Here is a 19,599-nt window from a genome sequence, read left to right as displayed (position 1 = left end):
TTTTTTAATAATTGGATGAATGAAGATTAGGATAAATGAACAAACAAATGCAGGTATACAGACAGCAAATGAATGAACAAGTGTCTTCTGCATTGGATTCCGTGGTTCACTGAACCCTGAGGCCCGGCCACATTGGTTGTAGAAGTTAAACCCCCATAGATTAAAGAAAGAGCACTAGAGAGAAGACAATGAAGGACGAGTTGGAGGATGATCAGAGAAGGGAAAGGCAAGTGTAGCCCCCAATTGTCTCCAAAAGGCTCATTTCTGTAGCTCACTTGGCATCATTGTAAGAGAAAGGGGGAAATGAAACAAGCTTGATTTAAGGACCTATTATTATAACAAACATTTTACAAATAATTTTTCATTTGATCCTCTGAAAAATCCTGAGAGTTTGATGCTACTATTGATCTCTTCTTACAGTTGAGGACCCTGGGAAGACAGATAGATATTAAGTAATTTGTCCAGAGTTGCACAGTTATTGTGACTAATGAAAAGTCCAAGTGACATAATTTCTGGGTGATTAACAATCAATTTGTTACCCATGCCTAGCATATAATAGAGAGCATTGAATGCTTAAAAAGTCTTTAGACAAGGGAGTGTGCCTGAAGGTGAAAATCATTTCTGGATGATTAATCATCAATGAAAGGTGGACACCAAGGTGAGTTTAAAGTCCACTTTCACCTGCTAAAGGTGCACTGCTGCCAGCTCTCTGACAAAGACATCCATCTCTACCCAGTCAATGAACAGAGAACAATGGTGGGGTGAGAATATCCATCCAAATAAGATCCTCTTTGTAAAATCTTCTAGTTGAGTGGGTTCCCACCCATGATGGAAAAACATGCACCAGGAGGATTTGGGCAATTTCATCCATCAGTAATGTCCTTCAGAGACTGACTGAATAACCTACAGGAGACTGATTTCTGAATAAGGAAATAACTTTAATCCAAATTGAATAATTTCACTCTTAATTAGAAATAATAATTTCTCTCCCAGTAACCCTGAGACTAGATTTAAATTTATTTCTAATTCTAGATCCATCACTCTCTTGTACTGTGGCACCCCTAGCTGCACCCTAGAGTGAGGAAGAGGAGACTCTAAAGGTAAAGTTAAGAGGAAATATCCCTGATCCACTTCCATTCTTCATGTCCCCAGAGCATCTGAAAGAAGGGCTTCCTGGGATCACCCGCCATGGCCGTGCCCTCCACAGTGGAGCAGCAGGAATATGTTCCTGGCAAGGCAACAGAGAGAAGTGAAAATGGATTTAGTCTTGGGGCTGAAACACCTGCAAAATTTCCCTTACATGACTGCGTGCTGATCCTCTCTCTGCTCATCACCCCTGTTGGGCTGGAGGGGAACAGCCTTGCCCTGTGGCTCCTGGGCCTCTGCATCCCAAGGAATCCCTTCCCCACCTACATCCTCAACCTGTCCGATGCCCCCTTCCTCTGCTGCTCCTTTCTGATCATCATGGATGCTTTGTTAGCCATGTTGGTTTTCCTTCAGTGTACAGGTAACGGGTATCTCACATACAAGTTCTGCGCTGTGGGCCTGAGCCTCCTGGTGCGATCAGCACCGAGTGCTCTTTCCCATCAGGAACCCATTTCACCGGCTCAGGCACAGTGCTATTCTCTGGGCTCTGACTGGCCTGCTGGAGGGAGGCTTTTTGTCATTTGTTCTTATGCTGATAGTCCCAATTTCTGTGCCTACCTCCTCACCCTCAAGTCCCTGCCGTTCCTCATCTTCACCACCACTCCCCCACCTGTGATGTGTGTCCTGCCTGACCCTGCTGCTGAAGGTCCAACACAGCTCCCAGCGCCAGTAGCCAGCTCTGCCGGTTCTGTTCAATGTCCTTGTGTTCCTCTATGGCCTGTTCATGAGGAGAGTGGATTTTCTTTTACTCTACCACATTCCCATCCCGTTTTGTTTCCCTTTGCTCCTGGTCAGTGTGAACAGCAGCGTGAACCCCTCCACTTACTTCTTTCTGGACAGGACAAAGGCATAGATGAAGGAAGAAGCCCCTCAGGGTAATCCTCCAGAGGGTCCTGGGAGACCAGTGTGAAAGTACTAATAATTTCTCATAACTATATTGTGATAGAAGATTAATTCTGCTTAGAGAATACTGGGCTGTTAGGATCTGTTGTAATCACCTGGTGTCCTTGAACACCAGAGGTGTTTTACTAAGTGCCACAGGAGTGGGAGTGGATTAGGGTCTGGCTAGGCTATTTAAACACTTGTATCTGCTTTAATAAATGGACACCCTGGAGACCTTGGAGATCTTGGGGAACTTGTCTTCCTTGTCTCCTGCCCCTCAACGCTGGCCTGGGGAAGGTTAAGGGAGTCCAGAAAGGGACTCAACATAAGGTTATGATGTCTGAACAGGGATTCAACACTGGGCTTCCTATCAGGTCACCTTGCCTTGCAGTTAGAAATGAACCCTGCAGTGTGTTCATCACAATATCTAGGAGAATCATGCTCAGAATGTAAGGAAACCACCCTCCCAGGGAGAAACAGGAGAAGAATTCAGGAAGAGAAACAAAAATGATCACCTATGTATCAGTTTCAGTTAGAGATACTGAGTAAATTCCCATGCATAGGTCACTAAGAATGTTAAGGATTTTTCACATCTCCCAAATGATATAAGAATCCACTTGCTTTCCCAGCTTCTTTGTGATCATCATGAGATGGTTGCCATGATCTATAGACTTTGCTTGGTAAATCCCAGAGAATAAAACTTCATGTCTAATCAATATTTTTCTGTTTTGTATTAACCCTATGTTTTTGAGGATCTTATAATTTTAGGGTTCACACCAGCAAGAGTTTGGAGATGGGACAAAGGATATCCCCACCACAATATTCCAGAAACTTCATTCAGGGGCTAAGAACAAGAGACTCAGCCAGGAGAGCTCATGAAATGAGTCCCCTGTGGCAGCTAAGTGGAGCAGTGAATACAGCACTGGCCCTGAAGTCAGGAGGACCTGAGTTCAAATACGACCTCAGACATTTAATAATTACCTAGCTGCATGACCTTGGGCAAGTTATTCAAACCCATTGCCTAGCAAAAACAAACAGACAAAAAGAAATGAATCCTCTGCCCCAAGTCAGGATTCTCCCTTCCATCACCAAAAGAGGTCACAAAGAGTCACATGACTGAACAACATTACATTGGGCAGATTACTTTAAGTAAAAGTACTTTAAGTATTTTACAAATATCTCATTAAGGAGGTTGATAATATTATAATATCCATTTTACGCTTGAGGAAACTGAGGCAAGAAGAGGATCAATGATTTGCTCAGGGTCCCAAAACAAAAGCATATCTGACCCTTGAACTCAGATGCTCCTGACTCCAGATTCAATGTTCTGTGAACTTTGGGGCCCCCTTGCTTGCTGGAGGTTCCTTTACCTGGAGAGTGAGGTCCAGGGCCTCATATGTCACCAGTCCAGAGGAGATCTACTCCAAAAATGTCCCTGTCTTGAATACAGGAAGAGAAAGTGCATCCTCTAAGACTCCCAGTTTCGCAGTCCTCACCTAGTCAGTCTCTGTGAATGAAGGCAGAGAGTCAGAGGTCAGACTCCTGAAAGTTCCATAGACTATGCTCCCCACCAGGTCTCTTTCTCTCAGCCTGGATCCACAAGATTCCCTTAGGCCTCACTGCTTCTCCCCTTCCTCTGAACAAAAGAGATTCCAGTTCAGCTATGCCCCCCCATTCCTGCTAGTTCTCCTTTACCTTCCCCCTCTCAGTCCCATCATAGGGTTGAACCAAACACTTCTCTCCCTCTAAGGTCAAGACTGACCTCAGCATTCCCTCTTGCTTCCAGTCTATTTGTCCAGGTCTCAGACTCTCTGAGTCTCTGGGTTTCTATGTTTCTGAGACTCTTACCAGTCTCTCAGCATGATGCAGTTCCTGATGAGGGTAGAGATTACAAGGGTATCATAGATCAGGGTGAGCCCTAATGAGACTAAAGCAGGAGACTTTATTACCTACAGATACCTATGGAATATTCCAATCATTCAGTCTCCTTTTAATTCCTCCAGTGACAATGACCTTAGTTTTTCCTCAGTGGTTTCAGGTCCCATATTTTACCCAGTCCAGGAACAGGATGATGTCATCTTTTGATTTTTTTAACCTTTATTATTCATGTAATCAATTTTGTTAATATTTTTTGTTATCTAAACCATTCCTATATTTCTTCTATAACTCCTCTTGGTCATAATGCATAATGTTTAAAATATATTTTGGTACTGTTTTCGTTAGTATTTTATTTAGGACTTTTGAATGTTCTATAATTTCATTTTCTGTTTTAAATCTTCCTGGTGTAGGTATTAGTATATATTTGTTCATGAGAGGAGTTTGTTAAGATCCCTTATTTACCTATTATTCCAAATAATCTATTTAATTTTGGAATTAATTGATCCTTAACTATGTCTTAGAATTCACTTGTAAGTCCATCTGTGTTCTTGCTTTTTTCCAAAGGTGTGGCCTGTTCAATTGTTTTTTTCTAAAAGCAGTTCTACTTAGATTTTTTTAATCTTTTCTACCTTCTGATGTTACAGTTTTGTAAACACTCATTTCATTCAAATTGTTAAATTTATAAGCATATAATGGAACAAAATAAATTCATATAATTGACTTACTTCATTACTGGTAGATTCACACTTTTCATTTTTAATAATAGTGATTTGATTTTTTTCTGTCTTTTTCTAAAACAAACTAACCAATTGTTTATCTATTTTATTAGATTTTTCTTAAAATTAACTCCATTTTATGTATTAATTCAGTGGGTTTTTCAATCCTTATTTTTTACAATATTTGCGAGGCAATGGAGTTAAGTGACTTACCTAAGGTCACACAACTAAATATTAAGTGTCTCAGGTCCTCTTGACTCCAAGGTCAGTGCCCTAACCACTGTACCACCAAGTTGCCCTTTCTTAATCTATTTTAATAACATTTTTATTTTTTAGGATCTCCAGTTTAGTGTTTAACTGAAGTTTTTAGCTTTTTTTTCCTAGTTTTTTTTAAATTGTATAGCCAATTCATTAACCTGCCCTTTCCTACTTTATTGATCTAAGTGTTTAGAGATATAAATTTTCCTCTTATTCTTTCTTTTGCTGTATCTCATACATTTAGTATGTTGGATCATTTTTGATATTTTTAATGAAATTTTTGTTTCTATGATTTAACTATTCTTTCTTTAAGATGAGGTTGTTTGATTTTCAATTAGTATTTTATGTATGTAACTGTTGTTCCTTATTAAATGTAATGTTATTGCATTGTAATGTGAAAATACTTTTAATATTTCTGCTTCTCTGCTTTTAACTATAAAATCTTTATATTCTAATATATGGTAAATATTTGCAAAGATCTGTAAAGTCTACTGAGAAAAAAAGGCATATTTCTTTCTATGTCCTTTCAGTTCTCTTGAAATATCATTCATATCTAGCTTATCTAAAATTCTATTCATTTCCTTGATTACTTTCATATTTCTTTTTGGTTAGATTTGTCAAGTTCTGAGAGGAGAGGATTAAATTCCACCATGATGGTAGCACTACTATTTATCTCCACTTGTAAACATTTAACCTTTTTCCAATTTAGATGTTATTGTCATTGGTGCATGTAAGTTCAGTATTGATATTGCTTCATTATTGATGATATCTTTAGCAAAATATGGGTACCCTGTTTATCTCCTTTAATTATATCTATTTTAACCTTTACTTTGAATGAGATCATGATTGCTACATCTGACTTTTTTGCATCAGGTGAAGCATAATAAAACCTCCATTTTAATTGTTTATGTCCTATTTTAAATTTGCTTCTTATTAACACCATATTCTTGGATTCTGGTTATTTATTCCTCCTAGTCTCTGTTATCCATTTTAACTTGCCCAGCAAAGTTGAATGTGATCCTTAATTTAAATTAAAAAATAGATATGTAATGAATTGAAAGTCTCACCATTTGTGAAAAAAGGCAAGAACTAAATGGAGAAATTAATATAGAAAAACAAGAATAAATATATGGAAAACTTTAACAGTTAATTATAAAAGCCTTATTGAGTTTAAACTGTTTAATTCTTAACTGTGAATATGTTATCAGTATTAGCCCTAACGTTATTATTAGGGCAGCTTGAAAAAAAGGTTGGGTTTGAGTTGAGTATGATGGGATTGATTCAGCCAACCAAAATTTATAATCCTATAAATGTATATATGTGTGTGTACATATATAAGCTACTAATTTTTTAATCTTTTCTATACTATTAATGTTTTTCCTTTTTGACCTTTTTTATGCCCATGCAAATTTTAAGACTCTCTGAATGACTTTGGCCAGATGCTCACCTTTGGGCTAGGTTAAATTACACAGGTGCAATAAATGTAACCTTAAACCAAGTAGAGAGTCCTCCTATAGTAACCTTCCAATATCAGATGCTATCCACTCCCAAAATTCCAACCCTTCCACTGATCCTGGAGGGCCATTTAAAGGAAGTCCAGCAAGAGGCTTACCCTCTTACCTTTCCTATAGATCTAATCAGCAGCTGGCATGTCTGGTTTAGACTATTGCACTTAACCTACACATACAGACACAGACACACACACACACACACACACACACACACACACAAACACACACACACATACACACAGAGTCTTTAAAGAATTCTTTACTCTGTACTTTATTTTGTGTTTATAGTAACTTTTTAATAAATCTGATTTTTTTTTCTTTTTATACCTGCACTCTGGGGTCAGATGGTCATGAGTTCATCACTTATCCAAAACAAAAAAAAAATAATAACAAAAGGGTGATTCTTTAAAAAAAATTGGGGAGGAAAAACTTAAAAGGAGGAACTATCTCATACAAACAGGGCCTGAAAGGAAGAATGGATAGAAAGGGAACAGGTATTGGAGAGGTCTGATAGTACTGAAACCTTACACTCAATGTATTAGGATTAAAGAGAAAAAGAACAAGATATCCATCTAAGAATGGATTTTAAAAAGTCTTCTAAACTTGGAAAGAAATAAAAGGATGGAAGGATAAGATAAGGGAGGGACTTTTAGAAGACTGGAAAGATTACGATTTAGAAGGGTGAGGGAAAGGATAAGGGGTAGGTAGAACAGGGAATAGTAGGAGAAGGGGACAGGATAAGGTAACATGAATAGGGCAAAAAAGAGAGGCTGAGAAGAACAAGAATGAGATAAAAGAGGTTGCAGGGGAATTCACAAATAGTAATGATAACTTTGCATGTGAAATAATCCATTTTCATGTCAATGAAGAGGAGTTAGCTGTAAATTTTGTATGTACAAGTCCATTCAGCATGGCTTTGGCTAAGCTGAGAGATAATCAATAAAATTCTCAAGACATAGAATTTCCTCTAGAAGTCCCTGATCTGAAGGGAGCCCAGGAGCAACAAATTTATTTACTAATCTGGACTAAAAATGGGAATGTTTGACCCAGGGAAAGGATCTCAAGGAAGAGCCGGCTGTTCACTGACCAGAGAGGGGCCAAGACATTTCTCAGGAAGGTGTTCTCACACAAACAGTGTTTCTGGAGAACAGTTTGATGATAGTGTTAAATTTTTTTTAGCATAGAATAATAATTGTCCCTAACAAGAAGGTTTGCAAATAACTTTTGCACAGCTTGAAAATGGACCAGTTCCTTAGAAGCATGCAAATGGTGTTCTTTCTTTTATCAATGCAGAGCCCTGACACCAACAAAAAAAGGGAATTTCATCATCATACCAGAAACCAAGAAGACTCACTCAAATAATCCCTGTCCATGTTTTGATAAAGGTTCTCAGTCCATCAAGCACATCTTGAAGCCTCACCAAGTCTCTGAATGAAATATCACAAGATTGGACAGTTCCCTCATTACACCTAGGATATAGTAACTACTCTTTCCACCATTTCAGACCTGAGGAAACTCGGGAGAGGCTCAAAGAAGCTACATTAAACTTCCCTAGTTAGTAAGAGACAGAATTTGAATCCAGATTTTCCTGATTCCAATTCAAGAAATCAATTCATTATTCTCGAGTCTCTCACATAATCCAAGGAAACCAATGCATTGAGATTGATGCATGTATAGACAGAACAGGTTTGCATTCAAATGATGGGATTGTTCCTGGACCTAAGAAAAGAGTGAGTAAGGCTTCTGACAAAGGACAAAGGTGGTTTTTGTGATTTCTGTTTAGGCCTTTTTAATTGTCACTCAATTCCTGCATTTTCCACACAACTTTTGCTTTATGTCTGCTAGTAAAATGAGCCAAAACATATACCATTGTTCTGGTAAATAGTTGCCTTTCTTGATAAAGAAGGTTCCCTTTCTCCCAGTCATATCCACTACTTGGACTCTGGATCTCAAAACATCAGGTTGCCTCATAGCCAGGATTCATTTCCTAGAAGCTCAGTGAGGTCAACAGGAATGAAGAGACAAAAAACGTGGCCAGGGAAGCTATACAAAGGTCACTCTACTTTTCGCATGGAAATAACAACAACATAGGAGCAAGGGACACATATTGCTCATCATGGGAAATCTGCAGAGAGAGTGCACTATTTGTTACAAAAGAGCTTGGAATCAAGAATCTAAGATAAAAGCTGGTTCCTCTTTTTACATGTCTAGGGAGTACCAAGGCTTCCCCCAATCCAGCCAATGAGACAAGAGTTTCAACATTTCAAAGTGTCCTTATACATCAACACTGAATCACTCTGTGACTAGAAACAACAGTTCATCATCTCTGAATTACCAAAGTTGCTAATTCAGGAAGAGGACCTTCATGAACATGTTCCATGGGAAGGCTCAGATAGGAGATCCTATGAAAGTTTTCCTTTCCTTGGAATCCTAACCAATCTCAGCTGCATCCTTCCTCCCATAAAAGATAGTATCCCCCTACAATGCTGGTAGCCTGGTCTCTTCAAGGGGTTAGAAATATCCCCTGAGGTTAAAGACAAAAGAGTTTCCTTTGGGAAAGCTATTCCAGGATCTCATGTGGGGTTGCTCCACAGGTAGAAAACAATAAATGTGTGCTCTCCCTAGCCTGAGGAGGGGAGGAAAAGGAATTCCATCCTCTCAAGGCATTTACTATTCCCACCCTCTCCTGGTCAATCTCTATAATGGATTGGACATGTTACCTTCAAGCTCCCTGCCCTTCCCTCTGATTCTGAAGAGAATTTCCAAGTCTTACTCCAGCATCTGTTCTTCTCCCTCCCTCCCAATGTCACCTCCACTTTCCTTCTTCAAAGGAAATGATTCTTTGCCTCTCACCAACAATGTTGAAATTTAGTGTCCCTTATGACTTTATTTTCCCTATGAAAGATGGAGTCTAAATCTGATCATTGTACTATATAATTTAGATGATATGTGACAAGCTACCTTATTGCAATCAAAAAGGAACCTTTCTCTTTCTCTCTCATGTCTCATCTCTCTCTCTCTCTCTCTCTCTCTCTCTCTCTCTCATAATTTTAGTTTTATAGATAAAACAATAATAGATTCAGAAGGGCAGGGATTTGCCCACAGTTGCCCACATAGACTACCTAGTATCACATGAAAGACTGGAAGCTGAATCTTCCTCCCAGACCAATATAACATTCACTAGTCTCCAGAACAGATCTGTCAAGATCTTTGTAATAAACTCTACCATCTGAAGCAACTGGGCCACCACATTTGGACTCATGAGTATAACACTGGGATGGTACAAAGAAAAGAACTTTTCTAGCAGATCTGAATTAGAGTCAGCCTACACAAAGGAGGTCATTTTTGTAGGAAACCTAATATTGATGTTCCTCTGTGAAACTCAAAGTTGGAAATTGCCAAATCTTTGAGAGAAAAATATTATTGATAAATTTCTACCTAAAAAACTGATCGAGAGAATGTCACTGACACTTTCCTCAAAGGCTGACTCTCCTCTAGATAAAAACCTTTAGGAGAATAATGTATAGTCACATAAAAGAGATCCTTGATTCAAAAAAGAAAAACAAAGCAATCGGATCATCACCTAAACCATCTCTCCATATTAATGGTCAATCACAATCACTATTGGGTCTTTTAAGGCAGAGAGCAGACTGACTCTGTTACAGGAAAACAGCAATAGAAGAGGACCTACCCAAGTCATCAAACACAACATCTTGCTGGAATGGAGGTAGTGGTATTTGTTATGGCAGTAGAGTATACACTGATGCATATTATACTCTACATTCATTATCCTTACTAGGCATCTGTCATAACCTGTCCATCCATTCCTTTACAAGATTAATACCATACACACCTTCATGCATTCTATTACCCGGGGAGTAAAATCCTTTGTTAAGGAAGGAAGGAAGGAAGGGAGAGGAAGGAAGGAAGGAAGGAAGGAAGGAAGGAAGGAAGGAAGGAAGGAAGGAAGGAAGGAAGGATCTGAGTACGGATTTGAACTCAGGTACTCCTGACTCCAGGGCCAGTGTTCTATCCACTGCACCACCTAGCCATCCCCAATAAATTTTGACTCATTTGATACTCATAACAATCCTAGAAAGAAGATGATATAATCTACATCTTAACAGTTGAGGAACATGGGATAGAGGTTAAGTGAGTAGTACAAGGTCAGCCAGGATTTGAACCCAGGCATGTCTTCCTTATTCCAGGACTAGCACTTTACCCACAGTACCACTTAGCTGTCACATGAGCAGTGTGACCTGACCAGTTTAGGGCCAGTGTCTCAGATTCAGTCTTCTTGTCCATAGAAAAGTAAGGCTAAAATAAGCATTTGTCCTCCATAAAATCATATTTTGAGCCATTTGTGAGTGAGAATGGAAATAGAAGTGCTCACTCAATACAATAAATTGCTATAATTATGAGGAGGGAATTGCTCTTTCTGAGTTTGTCGTTCCAGGTTTTTTTTTTTCATTTTTTAAAAATTCTTTGGGGTGGCTAGGTGGCGCAGTGGATAAAGCACAGGCCCTGGAGTCAGGAGTATCTGGGTTCAAATCCCATCTCAAACACTTAATAATTACCTAGCTGTATGACCTTGGGCAAGCCACTTAACCCCATTGGCCTTGCAAAAAAGAAACCTAAAAAAAAATTCCTTATTTGTAATTTTCTTTTTCCCCAGTTACATGTAAAAAAAATTCCAGCACTCATTTTTAAGACTTTAAGTTTTAAATTCTCTTCTTTCCTCTCTCTTCACCCCTCCCCCATTGAGAAGGCATAAAATATTCATTACAGGTTATACATGTGGAGTCATGCATAATATTTCCATTATAATTACATTGTGAAAGAAAATATGAACTCAAAAAAACTCAAAAGAAATAAATTTGAAAGTATGATTTAATCTATGTTCAGTCACCATTAGTTCTTTCTCTTGGGATGGTTAGTCTTCTGCAACATACATCCTTCAAGGTTGTCTTGGATCATTATATTGCTGAAAATAAGTCATTCACAGCTGATCATCTTACAATGTTGCTATTACTTATACACAGCACATGTCACTTTCCCTCAGCTTCTGTAAGTCCAGGTTTTGCTGAGAGTTCATCATTTCATATAGCAGAGTAGTATTCCATCATAGTCACCTGCCACAATTTTTTCAACCATTCTCCAAGAATATCCCCTCAATTTCCAATTCTATGTCACCAGAAAAACCACTATTAATATGCTTGTACATTTAGATTCTCTTCTTTTTTATTATTTTTTGTCTCTTTGGGACACAGATCTTGTGGGGTTCCTTTAGTGAAATCCAAAGTAATGTGAATCTCTTGCCTTCTGGTGGAGGGGGCAGGGCGGGGAAGAGAAGGGAGGGTGGGAGAAAAATTGTAAAATTTAAAACCTTACAAAAAATTATAGGTAGAAACCTACCATTATATATAATTGGAAAACAAATGAAAAATAAAGAAAAAGAGAAAAAATAATAATGTGGATCTCTTAAATAGTAAAATACAAGAATAACATAGGCTTCCTAGCAAACATCTCCAACAGTAAATGTCATGACCAATGAGTTCCTAGGAAAAGTTTCTACCTGTGAAAGTCATAATAATAATAATAATAATAATAATAATAATAATAATAATGTCTTATCAATTGAAGCTATGAATAATGTAAACCAAATTAATGTGAGACAAAAGAAAACTAAGTGACTGGGGCCTGATAATAATGACCAGTGCAGGGTCTCACATGTCCAGAACTCTAGCCAAGACAGTACTGATATGGCATCTAGTTTCTGGGACCCAAGCCCAGTAAGGAGCAGAGCAAACCCCAAAATATAAGTCAATCCATACTAACATACTCTATAAGTCCTTCTCCCTTTGTCTTATTTCTATAATTACCACAGGAGTTTAGGGGCAGTTTTTTCAGGAAATCAAATATCTTATCTGCCCACTGAATATTACCTTAATTATATAATGAATCTGGAGCTCACCAATATCTTTTATAGAATCAGACTGGACCCCTTGTTCAGGGGAGCCTTGAATGCCCCAGGATTGGGGGGGGGGGGGAACAAGACAGATCTAGAAGTATTATTACTAGGTCAAAAGGTATGCATAGGTTTATATACTTTAAGGAGAGATCTAAATGCTCTATGGAGTAGTTGAATCAGTTCCAACAATGCATCAAATGTCTCATTTTTCCCACATTGTCTCCAATGCATTTTCCTTTTCTTTCCTATTGTTCAATCTAATAGATATGACATAGTACTTCAAAATTGCTTTAATTTGCATTTCTGCAATCAATAGTGAGTTAGAGCATTTTTTGGCAAAATTTTATATGGCTTTGATGATTTCATCTGAAAACTTCATATCTTTTGATCACCTGGCAATTGGGGAATGGCTATCGTCTTTATAAATTTCACTCATATATTTGAAAAACAAAGTCTTTAATCCAAGAACTTGCTTCACAATTTTTTTCACAATTCCTATTGTCCCTTCTCAAAAGTGGTTTACTACCCCAAAAAATGATTTTGACTCCTGACTACTCCTTTATGTCCTCCCTTTTATTACCCGTCTTTCTCTTATCCCCTTTCCCTCCTATTTTCCTGCAGGGATGATAGATTTCTAAACAAATTGTGTACATTCTTTCCTCTTTGAGCCATTTCTGATGAGAGTAAGGTTCACTCACTCCCCCTCACCTCCCCCATCTTCTCCTCCACTGAAAAAGGTTTTTCTTGCCTCTTTCATATGAGAAATTTTATCCCATTCTACCTCTTCCTTTCCCTTTCTCACAGTACAGTCATCTCTTATCCTCAGTTTTATTTTTTAAATCATGCCTTCATATTCAACTCACAGTCATGAGATACACACACACACACACACACATTATATATATATATATATATATATATGTATATACATATTCCTAACTGTCTTAATAATGTGAAAGTTTTTGTGAGTTACCAGTATCATAGTTCCATGTAGGAATGTAAACAGTTTAACCTTATTAGTCCCCTATCATTTCCCTTTCCTATTTACGTTTTTATGTTTCTTTTGAGACTGAAAGTCAAATTGTCTATTTGGTTCTGGTCTTTTCATCAAGAATGTTTGCAAGTCCTCTATTTCATTGAATATCCATTTTTCCCTGAAGGATTACACTAAGTTTTGCTGGGTGGGTGACTCTTGCTTGCATTCCTAAATCTTTTGCCCTTCAGACTATCAGATCACAAATTCTTGGAGCATTTAATATAGAGACTACTTGATCTTGTGCTATCCTGACTATGGCTCCATAATTACTTGCATTGTTTCTGACTGACTGGTGGGAATATTCTTCCTTCCTTTTGGGATCTCTTTCAAGAGGTGATTAGGGGATTCTTTCCATTTCTATTTTTATTCTCTAGTACTAGAATATTAGGAAAGGTTTTTACTTGATAATTTCTTGAAACATATCAAGGCTGTTGATTTTTTTATCAAGGTTTTCATATAATACAATAATATTTAAATTATTTTTACTGGATCTATTCTTATAGGTCAGTAAAATTAGATATTTCATATTTTCTTTTTTAAAATCAGTTTGCTTTTGTTTTATCTTAATTTCTCATAAAGTCATTAACTTCCATTTGCTAAATTATAATTTTTAAGGAACTTTGTGCTTCAATGATTTTTCATACCTCCTTTTCCATATGATTTATTCTACTTTTTAAGGATTTTTCTTTTCTTCAGTGAATTTCTTTACCTTTTTTTCTACTTGGCCAATTCTAAGGGGGGTTTTGGTTTGTTTTTTAAATTTTATTTATTTAAGGCACAGGGGTTAAGTGACTTACCCAAGGTCACACAGTTGGGCAATTATTAAGTGTCTGAGGTCACATTTGAACTCAGGTCCTCCTGACTCCAGAACTAGTGTTCTATCTACTGCACCACCTAGCTGCCCCCCCACTTTGGCCAACTCTGCTTTTTAAGGCATTCTCCTCATTGGCTTTTTCCGGATGCTGGGACTGCCCACCATGGTTCTGTGCCCCAAACCTAAATCTGTGTACAGGTTGGTATTTAGAAAGAATCAAAGTCTTTACTAGAGAAACACTATTTTTGAGGCTTTGGCTAGACTTGAAGGCCATAGGGAGTTCATCTCCTGGGATCAGAGTTTGGTACATCCCTACTCTTGATGCCTGAAAGTAAATAGAAAAACCTTTTTACTAGGCCTATATGATTGGAAGAAGAGAGAAGTGAAGATAAGGGTAAGAAGAATCCTGATCCAATCCCAGCCCTCTCTGCCCAGATCTATTACCATGTTGTCTCGTCTGTTTTTTTAGGTTCTATTTTCTTCAGTAATTTTTGTGCCTCATTTATCAAACTGTTGACTTGAATATCACGGTTTTCTTGCTTCACCCTAACTTCTCTTTCTAATTTTTTTCTACCTTCCTCATTTTCTTTTCAAAATTCTTTTTTGGGTTCTTCCATGGCTTATGATCAATGTATATTTTTCTTGGAGGCTTTGGACATTGGATATTGGATTTTGTTATCTTCATCTGAGTGTGTTTTGATCTTCCTTGTCACTATAGAAATTTTGCATGATGAGATTTTTTTTTACTTTAGTTTACTCATTTTCATAACCTCTTACTATACTGTTAATACTTTGTTAAAGAGGAACTCTTCTTCCAGGGCAGATGACAAACTTTCTGAATCTTGAAAGGTTTTGTGTAGCTGTTTTGAAAGAAATTTCTGAGGACTTAGAAGTTTTCATTTCTACCACAGTAGTATGATCTAAGGAGAAGTGTTTTTACTTTTAGGCTGTGCTCTGATCTGTGAGTGATCACAAGCAATCTTTACTGCCCTGGGATCTTGAAGAATGTTCTCATTTCTCTCTGGCCCAAGTGTTACTCCTTGTCCTGGGATTGCCACCCAGAATTGCACCAGAAGCCAAACACAGGAAAAGCAGGAGTTCTGCTTCTGAACAGTTGTTTGACTCCATTACCATCTGTGGGGTGAGAGCTCTGGAAGCAGCTACCACTGCTTCATTAAGAGGTTTCCAAGGCCTCCTCCTAGTTTGCTGGGTTGATTGTGGCCTGTGATACACTGTGCTCCACTCTGACAGACCTTTCCTGCTAACCTTCTCAGTTGTCTTTAATGTCTGTGGGCTAAGAGGTCTGGAAACTTCCATTGCTACCGCTGATTCAGGCAAGCTGAGGCCTGCTCTGAGTTTGCTGGGTCCCGACCTGTGCTGGCATGGCCTAAGTTCAGTTGTGCTCCTATAGCTCCTTCTGTGACAGACTTTTCCTGATGACCTTCTAATTTGTCTTGGACTGGAAAATTGTTTGACTGTCTTTTTGTGGATTCTGATACTCTAGAATTTGTTTAGTGATTATCTAAAGGTGTTTGGAAAGTTTAGGGAAAGGCTTTAGGTTAGTCCCTGCCTTTACTCTGCCATCTTGGCTCCATTTCTGAGTTCTCCAATTCTGAGGGCAGCAAGTGGAGGCAAGAAATCAAGAATTATCTAAGGATTTGGAATAAATGCAGCTTTTGTATTAATAAATGTGTTCATGTCTGTGTTATGAATATTTCCTGTGATCATATTATGCTTATGAACTTCTCCTCTTAAAAATAATTGAAGGAAATACTGAAATTCTATTAGAAGTTGATTTAAGGGGGGGGGGGAATTAGCTGGCACAGTGGATAGAGCACTGGCTCTGGAGTCAGGAAGACCTGAGTTCAGATTCAGCCTCAGATACTTAATAATTGCCTAGCTGTGTGGCCTTGGGCAAGTCATTGAACCCCATTGCCTTAAATAAATAATTTTTTTAAAGAAGTTAATAAAAATAAAGTTATAGCTCTCCTTCCAAGTTCACAAAAATCCAAAAACTATTTATAGAACCCATGATAGACTATTTGGCATAAATAGATATAAATATATGCATGTTTGCAAGTAGGCATAAATATTATATTATGCTCTGTGCATATTTGTGTGCTTTCCTATATGTTCACATATGTTTATTGTATTGTATATTTTATGATGAGTATGTGTTTATGTGTATATATGTATGTATTTTCATGAATGTATATATGTTTTTCCCTATTAAAACCTTAAAATCCAGGATTCTTACCAGTCAAGTCCTCCCTCCAATATCCTCTCTAGAGATTCTAGGGAGTCTAAGGGAAATTTAAGGCTCATGGACTTTAATGGAGAATTTAGCCAATAGAAAAAAAGTCCAATTTCACATTCAGAAAAGTTCTATAAGATCTAAAAGAGGATGCTAATGAACCAGGTGCTCCAAAGGGGGTATTTCTTCCGTAAAGTGTAGGAAATATGATTGATAAGTAGGCAAGGATAATGGGAAATCCAGTGTATTGATAATAATGGACCACACCAATCTCGCAGTAATTCCTCTAATGCATCTGTGTACAGGTTAGTATTTAGAAAGAATCAAAGTCTTTACTAGAGAAACACTATTTTTGAGGCTTTGGCTAGACTTGAAGGCCATAGGGAGTTCATCTCCTGGGATCAGAGTTTGGTACATCCCTACTCTTGATGCCTGAAAGTAAATAGAAAACCTTTTTACTAGGCCTATATGATTGGAAGAAGAGAGAAGTGAACATAAGGGTAAGAGGAATCCTGATCCAATCCCAGCCCTCTCTGCCCAGTGTCTGGACAGGAGATTTCTGAGGAAGACAGACACAGGCATCAACAGCAGGACCAGGCACAGGAGTCATCAGGAACCTGGAGAAGAAAAGGGGACATTCCTCATTTGGGGCCTTTCCTTGTGATTCATGGTCTTGGATTTTGTCCAGATAGCTGGAGGCAGATAAACCTCATCCCATCCTCAATAGATGGAGCTTAAGACTGTCAGTACACCTTGGATCTGATGAAGATTTCTCTGTGAGTTTAATGCTTTCTTTATACATTTACACTGATCTCCTCCATGTCATCAGCAGGAAAACTGCTCAGTCTCAGAAATGGGGATTGCACAGTTTCTGCTGCTGTGCTATTTTTCCCTTGGGGATGAGGAAAAGTCCCCGAATATCAGTCACTTTTAATATGGCCTCCAGCAGGGAGGAACAGTTTTGGCTGGAGAGCTTCAGAAGTCCCTAGTTTGAGAATGTCAACATTCTTGTTTCCAATACTCCAGGACCAAGGTTCTGGCTCAGAATGGGTGGGCCACATAGCTCCTTGATTGTCTCCTCTGCTCAGTCTGCACTTATAAATCCACCCTTTCATACTAAAGTGCAGCATTTGCACTTAATATAAACAGAAGCTGAAGTCATGGCAATTAATAATCCAGACCCCTGTGCTAGTCAGTTTGGCAGAGGGAACCATTTGGGGCTGCTTTCCCCTTTCCTCTGCCCACTTTCAATAGAACATGACCTACTTCAAGGCATGGACAATTCCTCTGTCTTTGTGGGTCCAACACCAAATCCAGTGTTGAAATTATTCTAGACCAGGATCTCAAAACACTAAGTTTGGACCACATGCTGATTCTGCTTTGGCACAGAAAAACAAGCAAAAGAAATTACATTTCTTTCCTTCCTTTCCTGTAAGCATGGAACACTGTGAAGTATACCGTTGGACTTAGGTCATTTAACAATTACTTGTGCTGAAATATCTTTTCTCTTCTTTTTTTTTTGATTTAAAAAATTAACTCAATGTGAGGGGACAGCATATAGAACAAAAAAATGTAAAAGGAAAAGTTATCAGTAGAAATTTTGAGAAATCTATAAATGGATGGATGAATTTATGAATGAATAAAAGAATAAATGAACAAATGATGAAGGGATGGACAAGGAGGCATAGTGAAAGTCTTCAGCTCCATCTGTTGAGGATGGGATGAGGTTTATCTGCCTCCAGCTCTCTGGACAAAGATATCTATGTCAGGGAACAATATTGAATGAGAATTTCATCCAAATGAAATGCTCTTTGTAAAGTATTCTAGTTGAGTGAAGCCCCAGCCATGATGGAAAAACATGAACCAGAAAGATTTAGGCAATCTGAAACATCAGCAAAATCCTTCAGAGACTGACTGAATAATCTCCAGGGAATGGAGAATGAACGCGAAAATAGGACAGGAAAGTCTTACTTGGACTTGAATAATTCATCATAATTATGACTGAAATAATCCCTTCTGTGGCTAGAAAGTGTCTGAGATGAGATTTGAATCATTTCTTACTCTAGGCCCATACCTCTCTGCACTGTGGCAGAGAACCCGAGACAAAGGGAAGGGAGAGGAGGTGGCTCTAACTCTTGGAGGTAGAGGAAGGCATTGGGAAAATTCCTCATACTTTTCCATATCTTTGTGTCCTCAAGGCATCTGAGAGGAGCAGGGCTTCCCGATGCTGGGACTGCCCACCATGGTTCTGTGCCCCAAACCTAAAGCAAGGGGAAGAAGTGAAAATGGAAATTTTGCTCCTGGGACTCCTGGAGAATTTCCCTTAGGTGACTGGATGCTGATCCTCTCTCTACTTATCTCCCTGGTTGGGCTGGTGGGGAACAGCCTGGTCCTGTGGCTCCTGGGCTTCTGCAACCCAAGGAATCCCTTCTCCATCTACACCCTCAACCTGGCTGGGGCCGATGCCCTCTTCCTCTACTGCTCCTTTCTGACCATCATAAATTATTTCGTTAGGTATTTTTATTCTTCTTTAATGCACGTTACAGTGCTCTGCCTCAGGTACATGCTCTACATTGTGGGCCTGAGCCTCCTGGCCTCGATCAGCACAGAGCGCTGTCTCTCTGTGCTCTTCCCGGTCTGGTACCGATGTCACCAGCCCAAGCACCTGTCTACAGCTCTGTGCACTGTCCTCTGGGCTCTGACCGGCCTGTTTGAGGTAGTATATTTTCAGGTGTGGTATCATATGCATAGTCCCCATTTCTGTAGCACCTTCCTCATCACTGAGTTTGTCTGGTCCCACCTCCTCACTTGTGTCCTATGCATGTCCAGCCTGACCCTCTTGCTGAGGGTCCAGTGTACTTCCCGGCTCTGGCAGCCCCCCAGGCTCTACCTACTGGTCCCACTCAGTGCCCTCATCTTCCTGCTCTGTGGCCTGACCATGGGGATCATGGATTTTCTACAGCACTACCACAATGTTTCCATGCCTCATTGGCTCCCTTGGCTCCTGGCCTGTGTGAACAGCAATGCCAACCCCTTCATTTACTTCTTCCTTGGCAGAGGAAGGCATAAAAGAGGGAAGGAGACCTTCAGGGTGGTCCTCCAGAGGGTCCTAGGGGACAAGCAGGAGTTCTGA

The 19,599-nt window shown here is 38.9% G+C and overlaps 1 protein-coding gene across 1 annotated transcript; it reads left to right on the top strand.

Annotated features, from left to right (window-relative positions):
- Positions 1-18,708: 18,708 nt before the first annotated feature.
- Positions 18,709-19,599, top strand: LOC141519367 (mas-related G-protein coupled receptor member X1-like). The gene has a single exon (XM_074231628.1). The coding sequence runs from the start codon at positions 18,709-18,711 to the stop codon at positions 19,597-19,599; it is 891 nt and encodes a 296-aa protein (XP_074087729.1).

Source organism: Macrotis lagotis, chromosome 3, assembly GCF_037893015.1.
Source record: "Macrotis lagotis isolate mMagLag1 chromosome 3, bilby.v1.9.chrom.fasta, whole genome shotgun sequence".
NCBI lineage: Eukaryota > Metazoa > Chordata > Mammalia > Peramelemorphia > Peramelidae > Macrotis > Macrotis lagotis.
The sequence above is the reverse complement of the archived record's forward strand: the minus strand, read 5'-3'. Positions and strand labels throughout refer to the sequence as shown.

Excerpts from the sequence above, each read along its gene's own strand:
- LOC141519367 (XM_074231628.1), top strand. The coding sequence starts at position 18,709 with ATGGTTCTGTGCCCCAAACCTAAAGCAAGGGGAAGAAGTGAAAATGGA.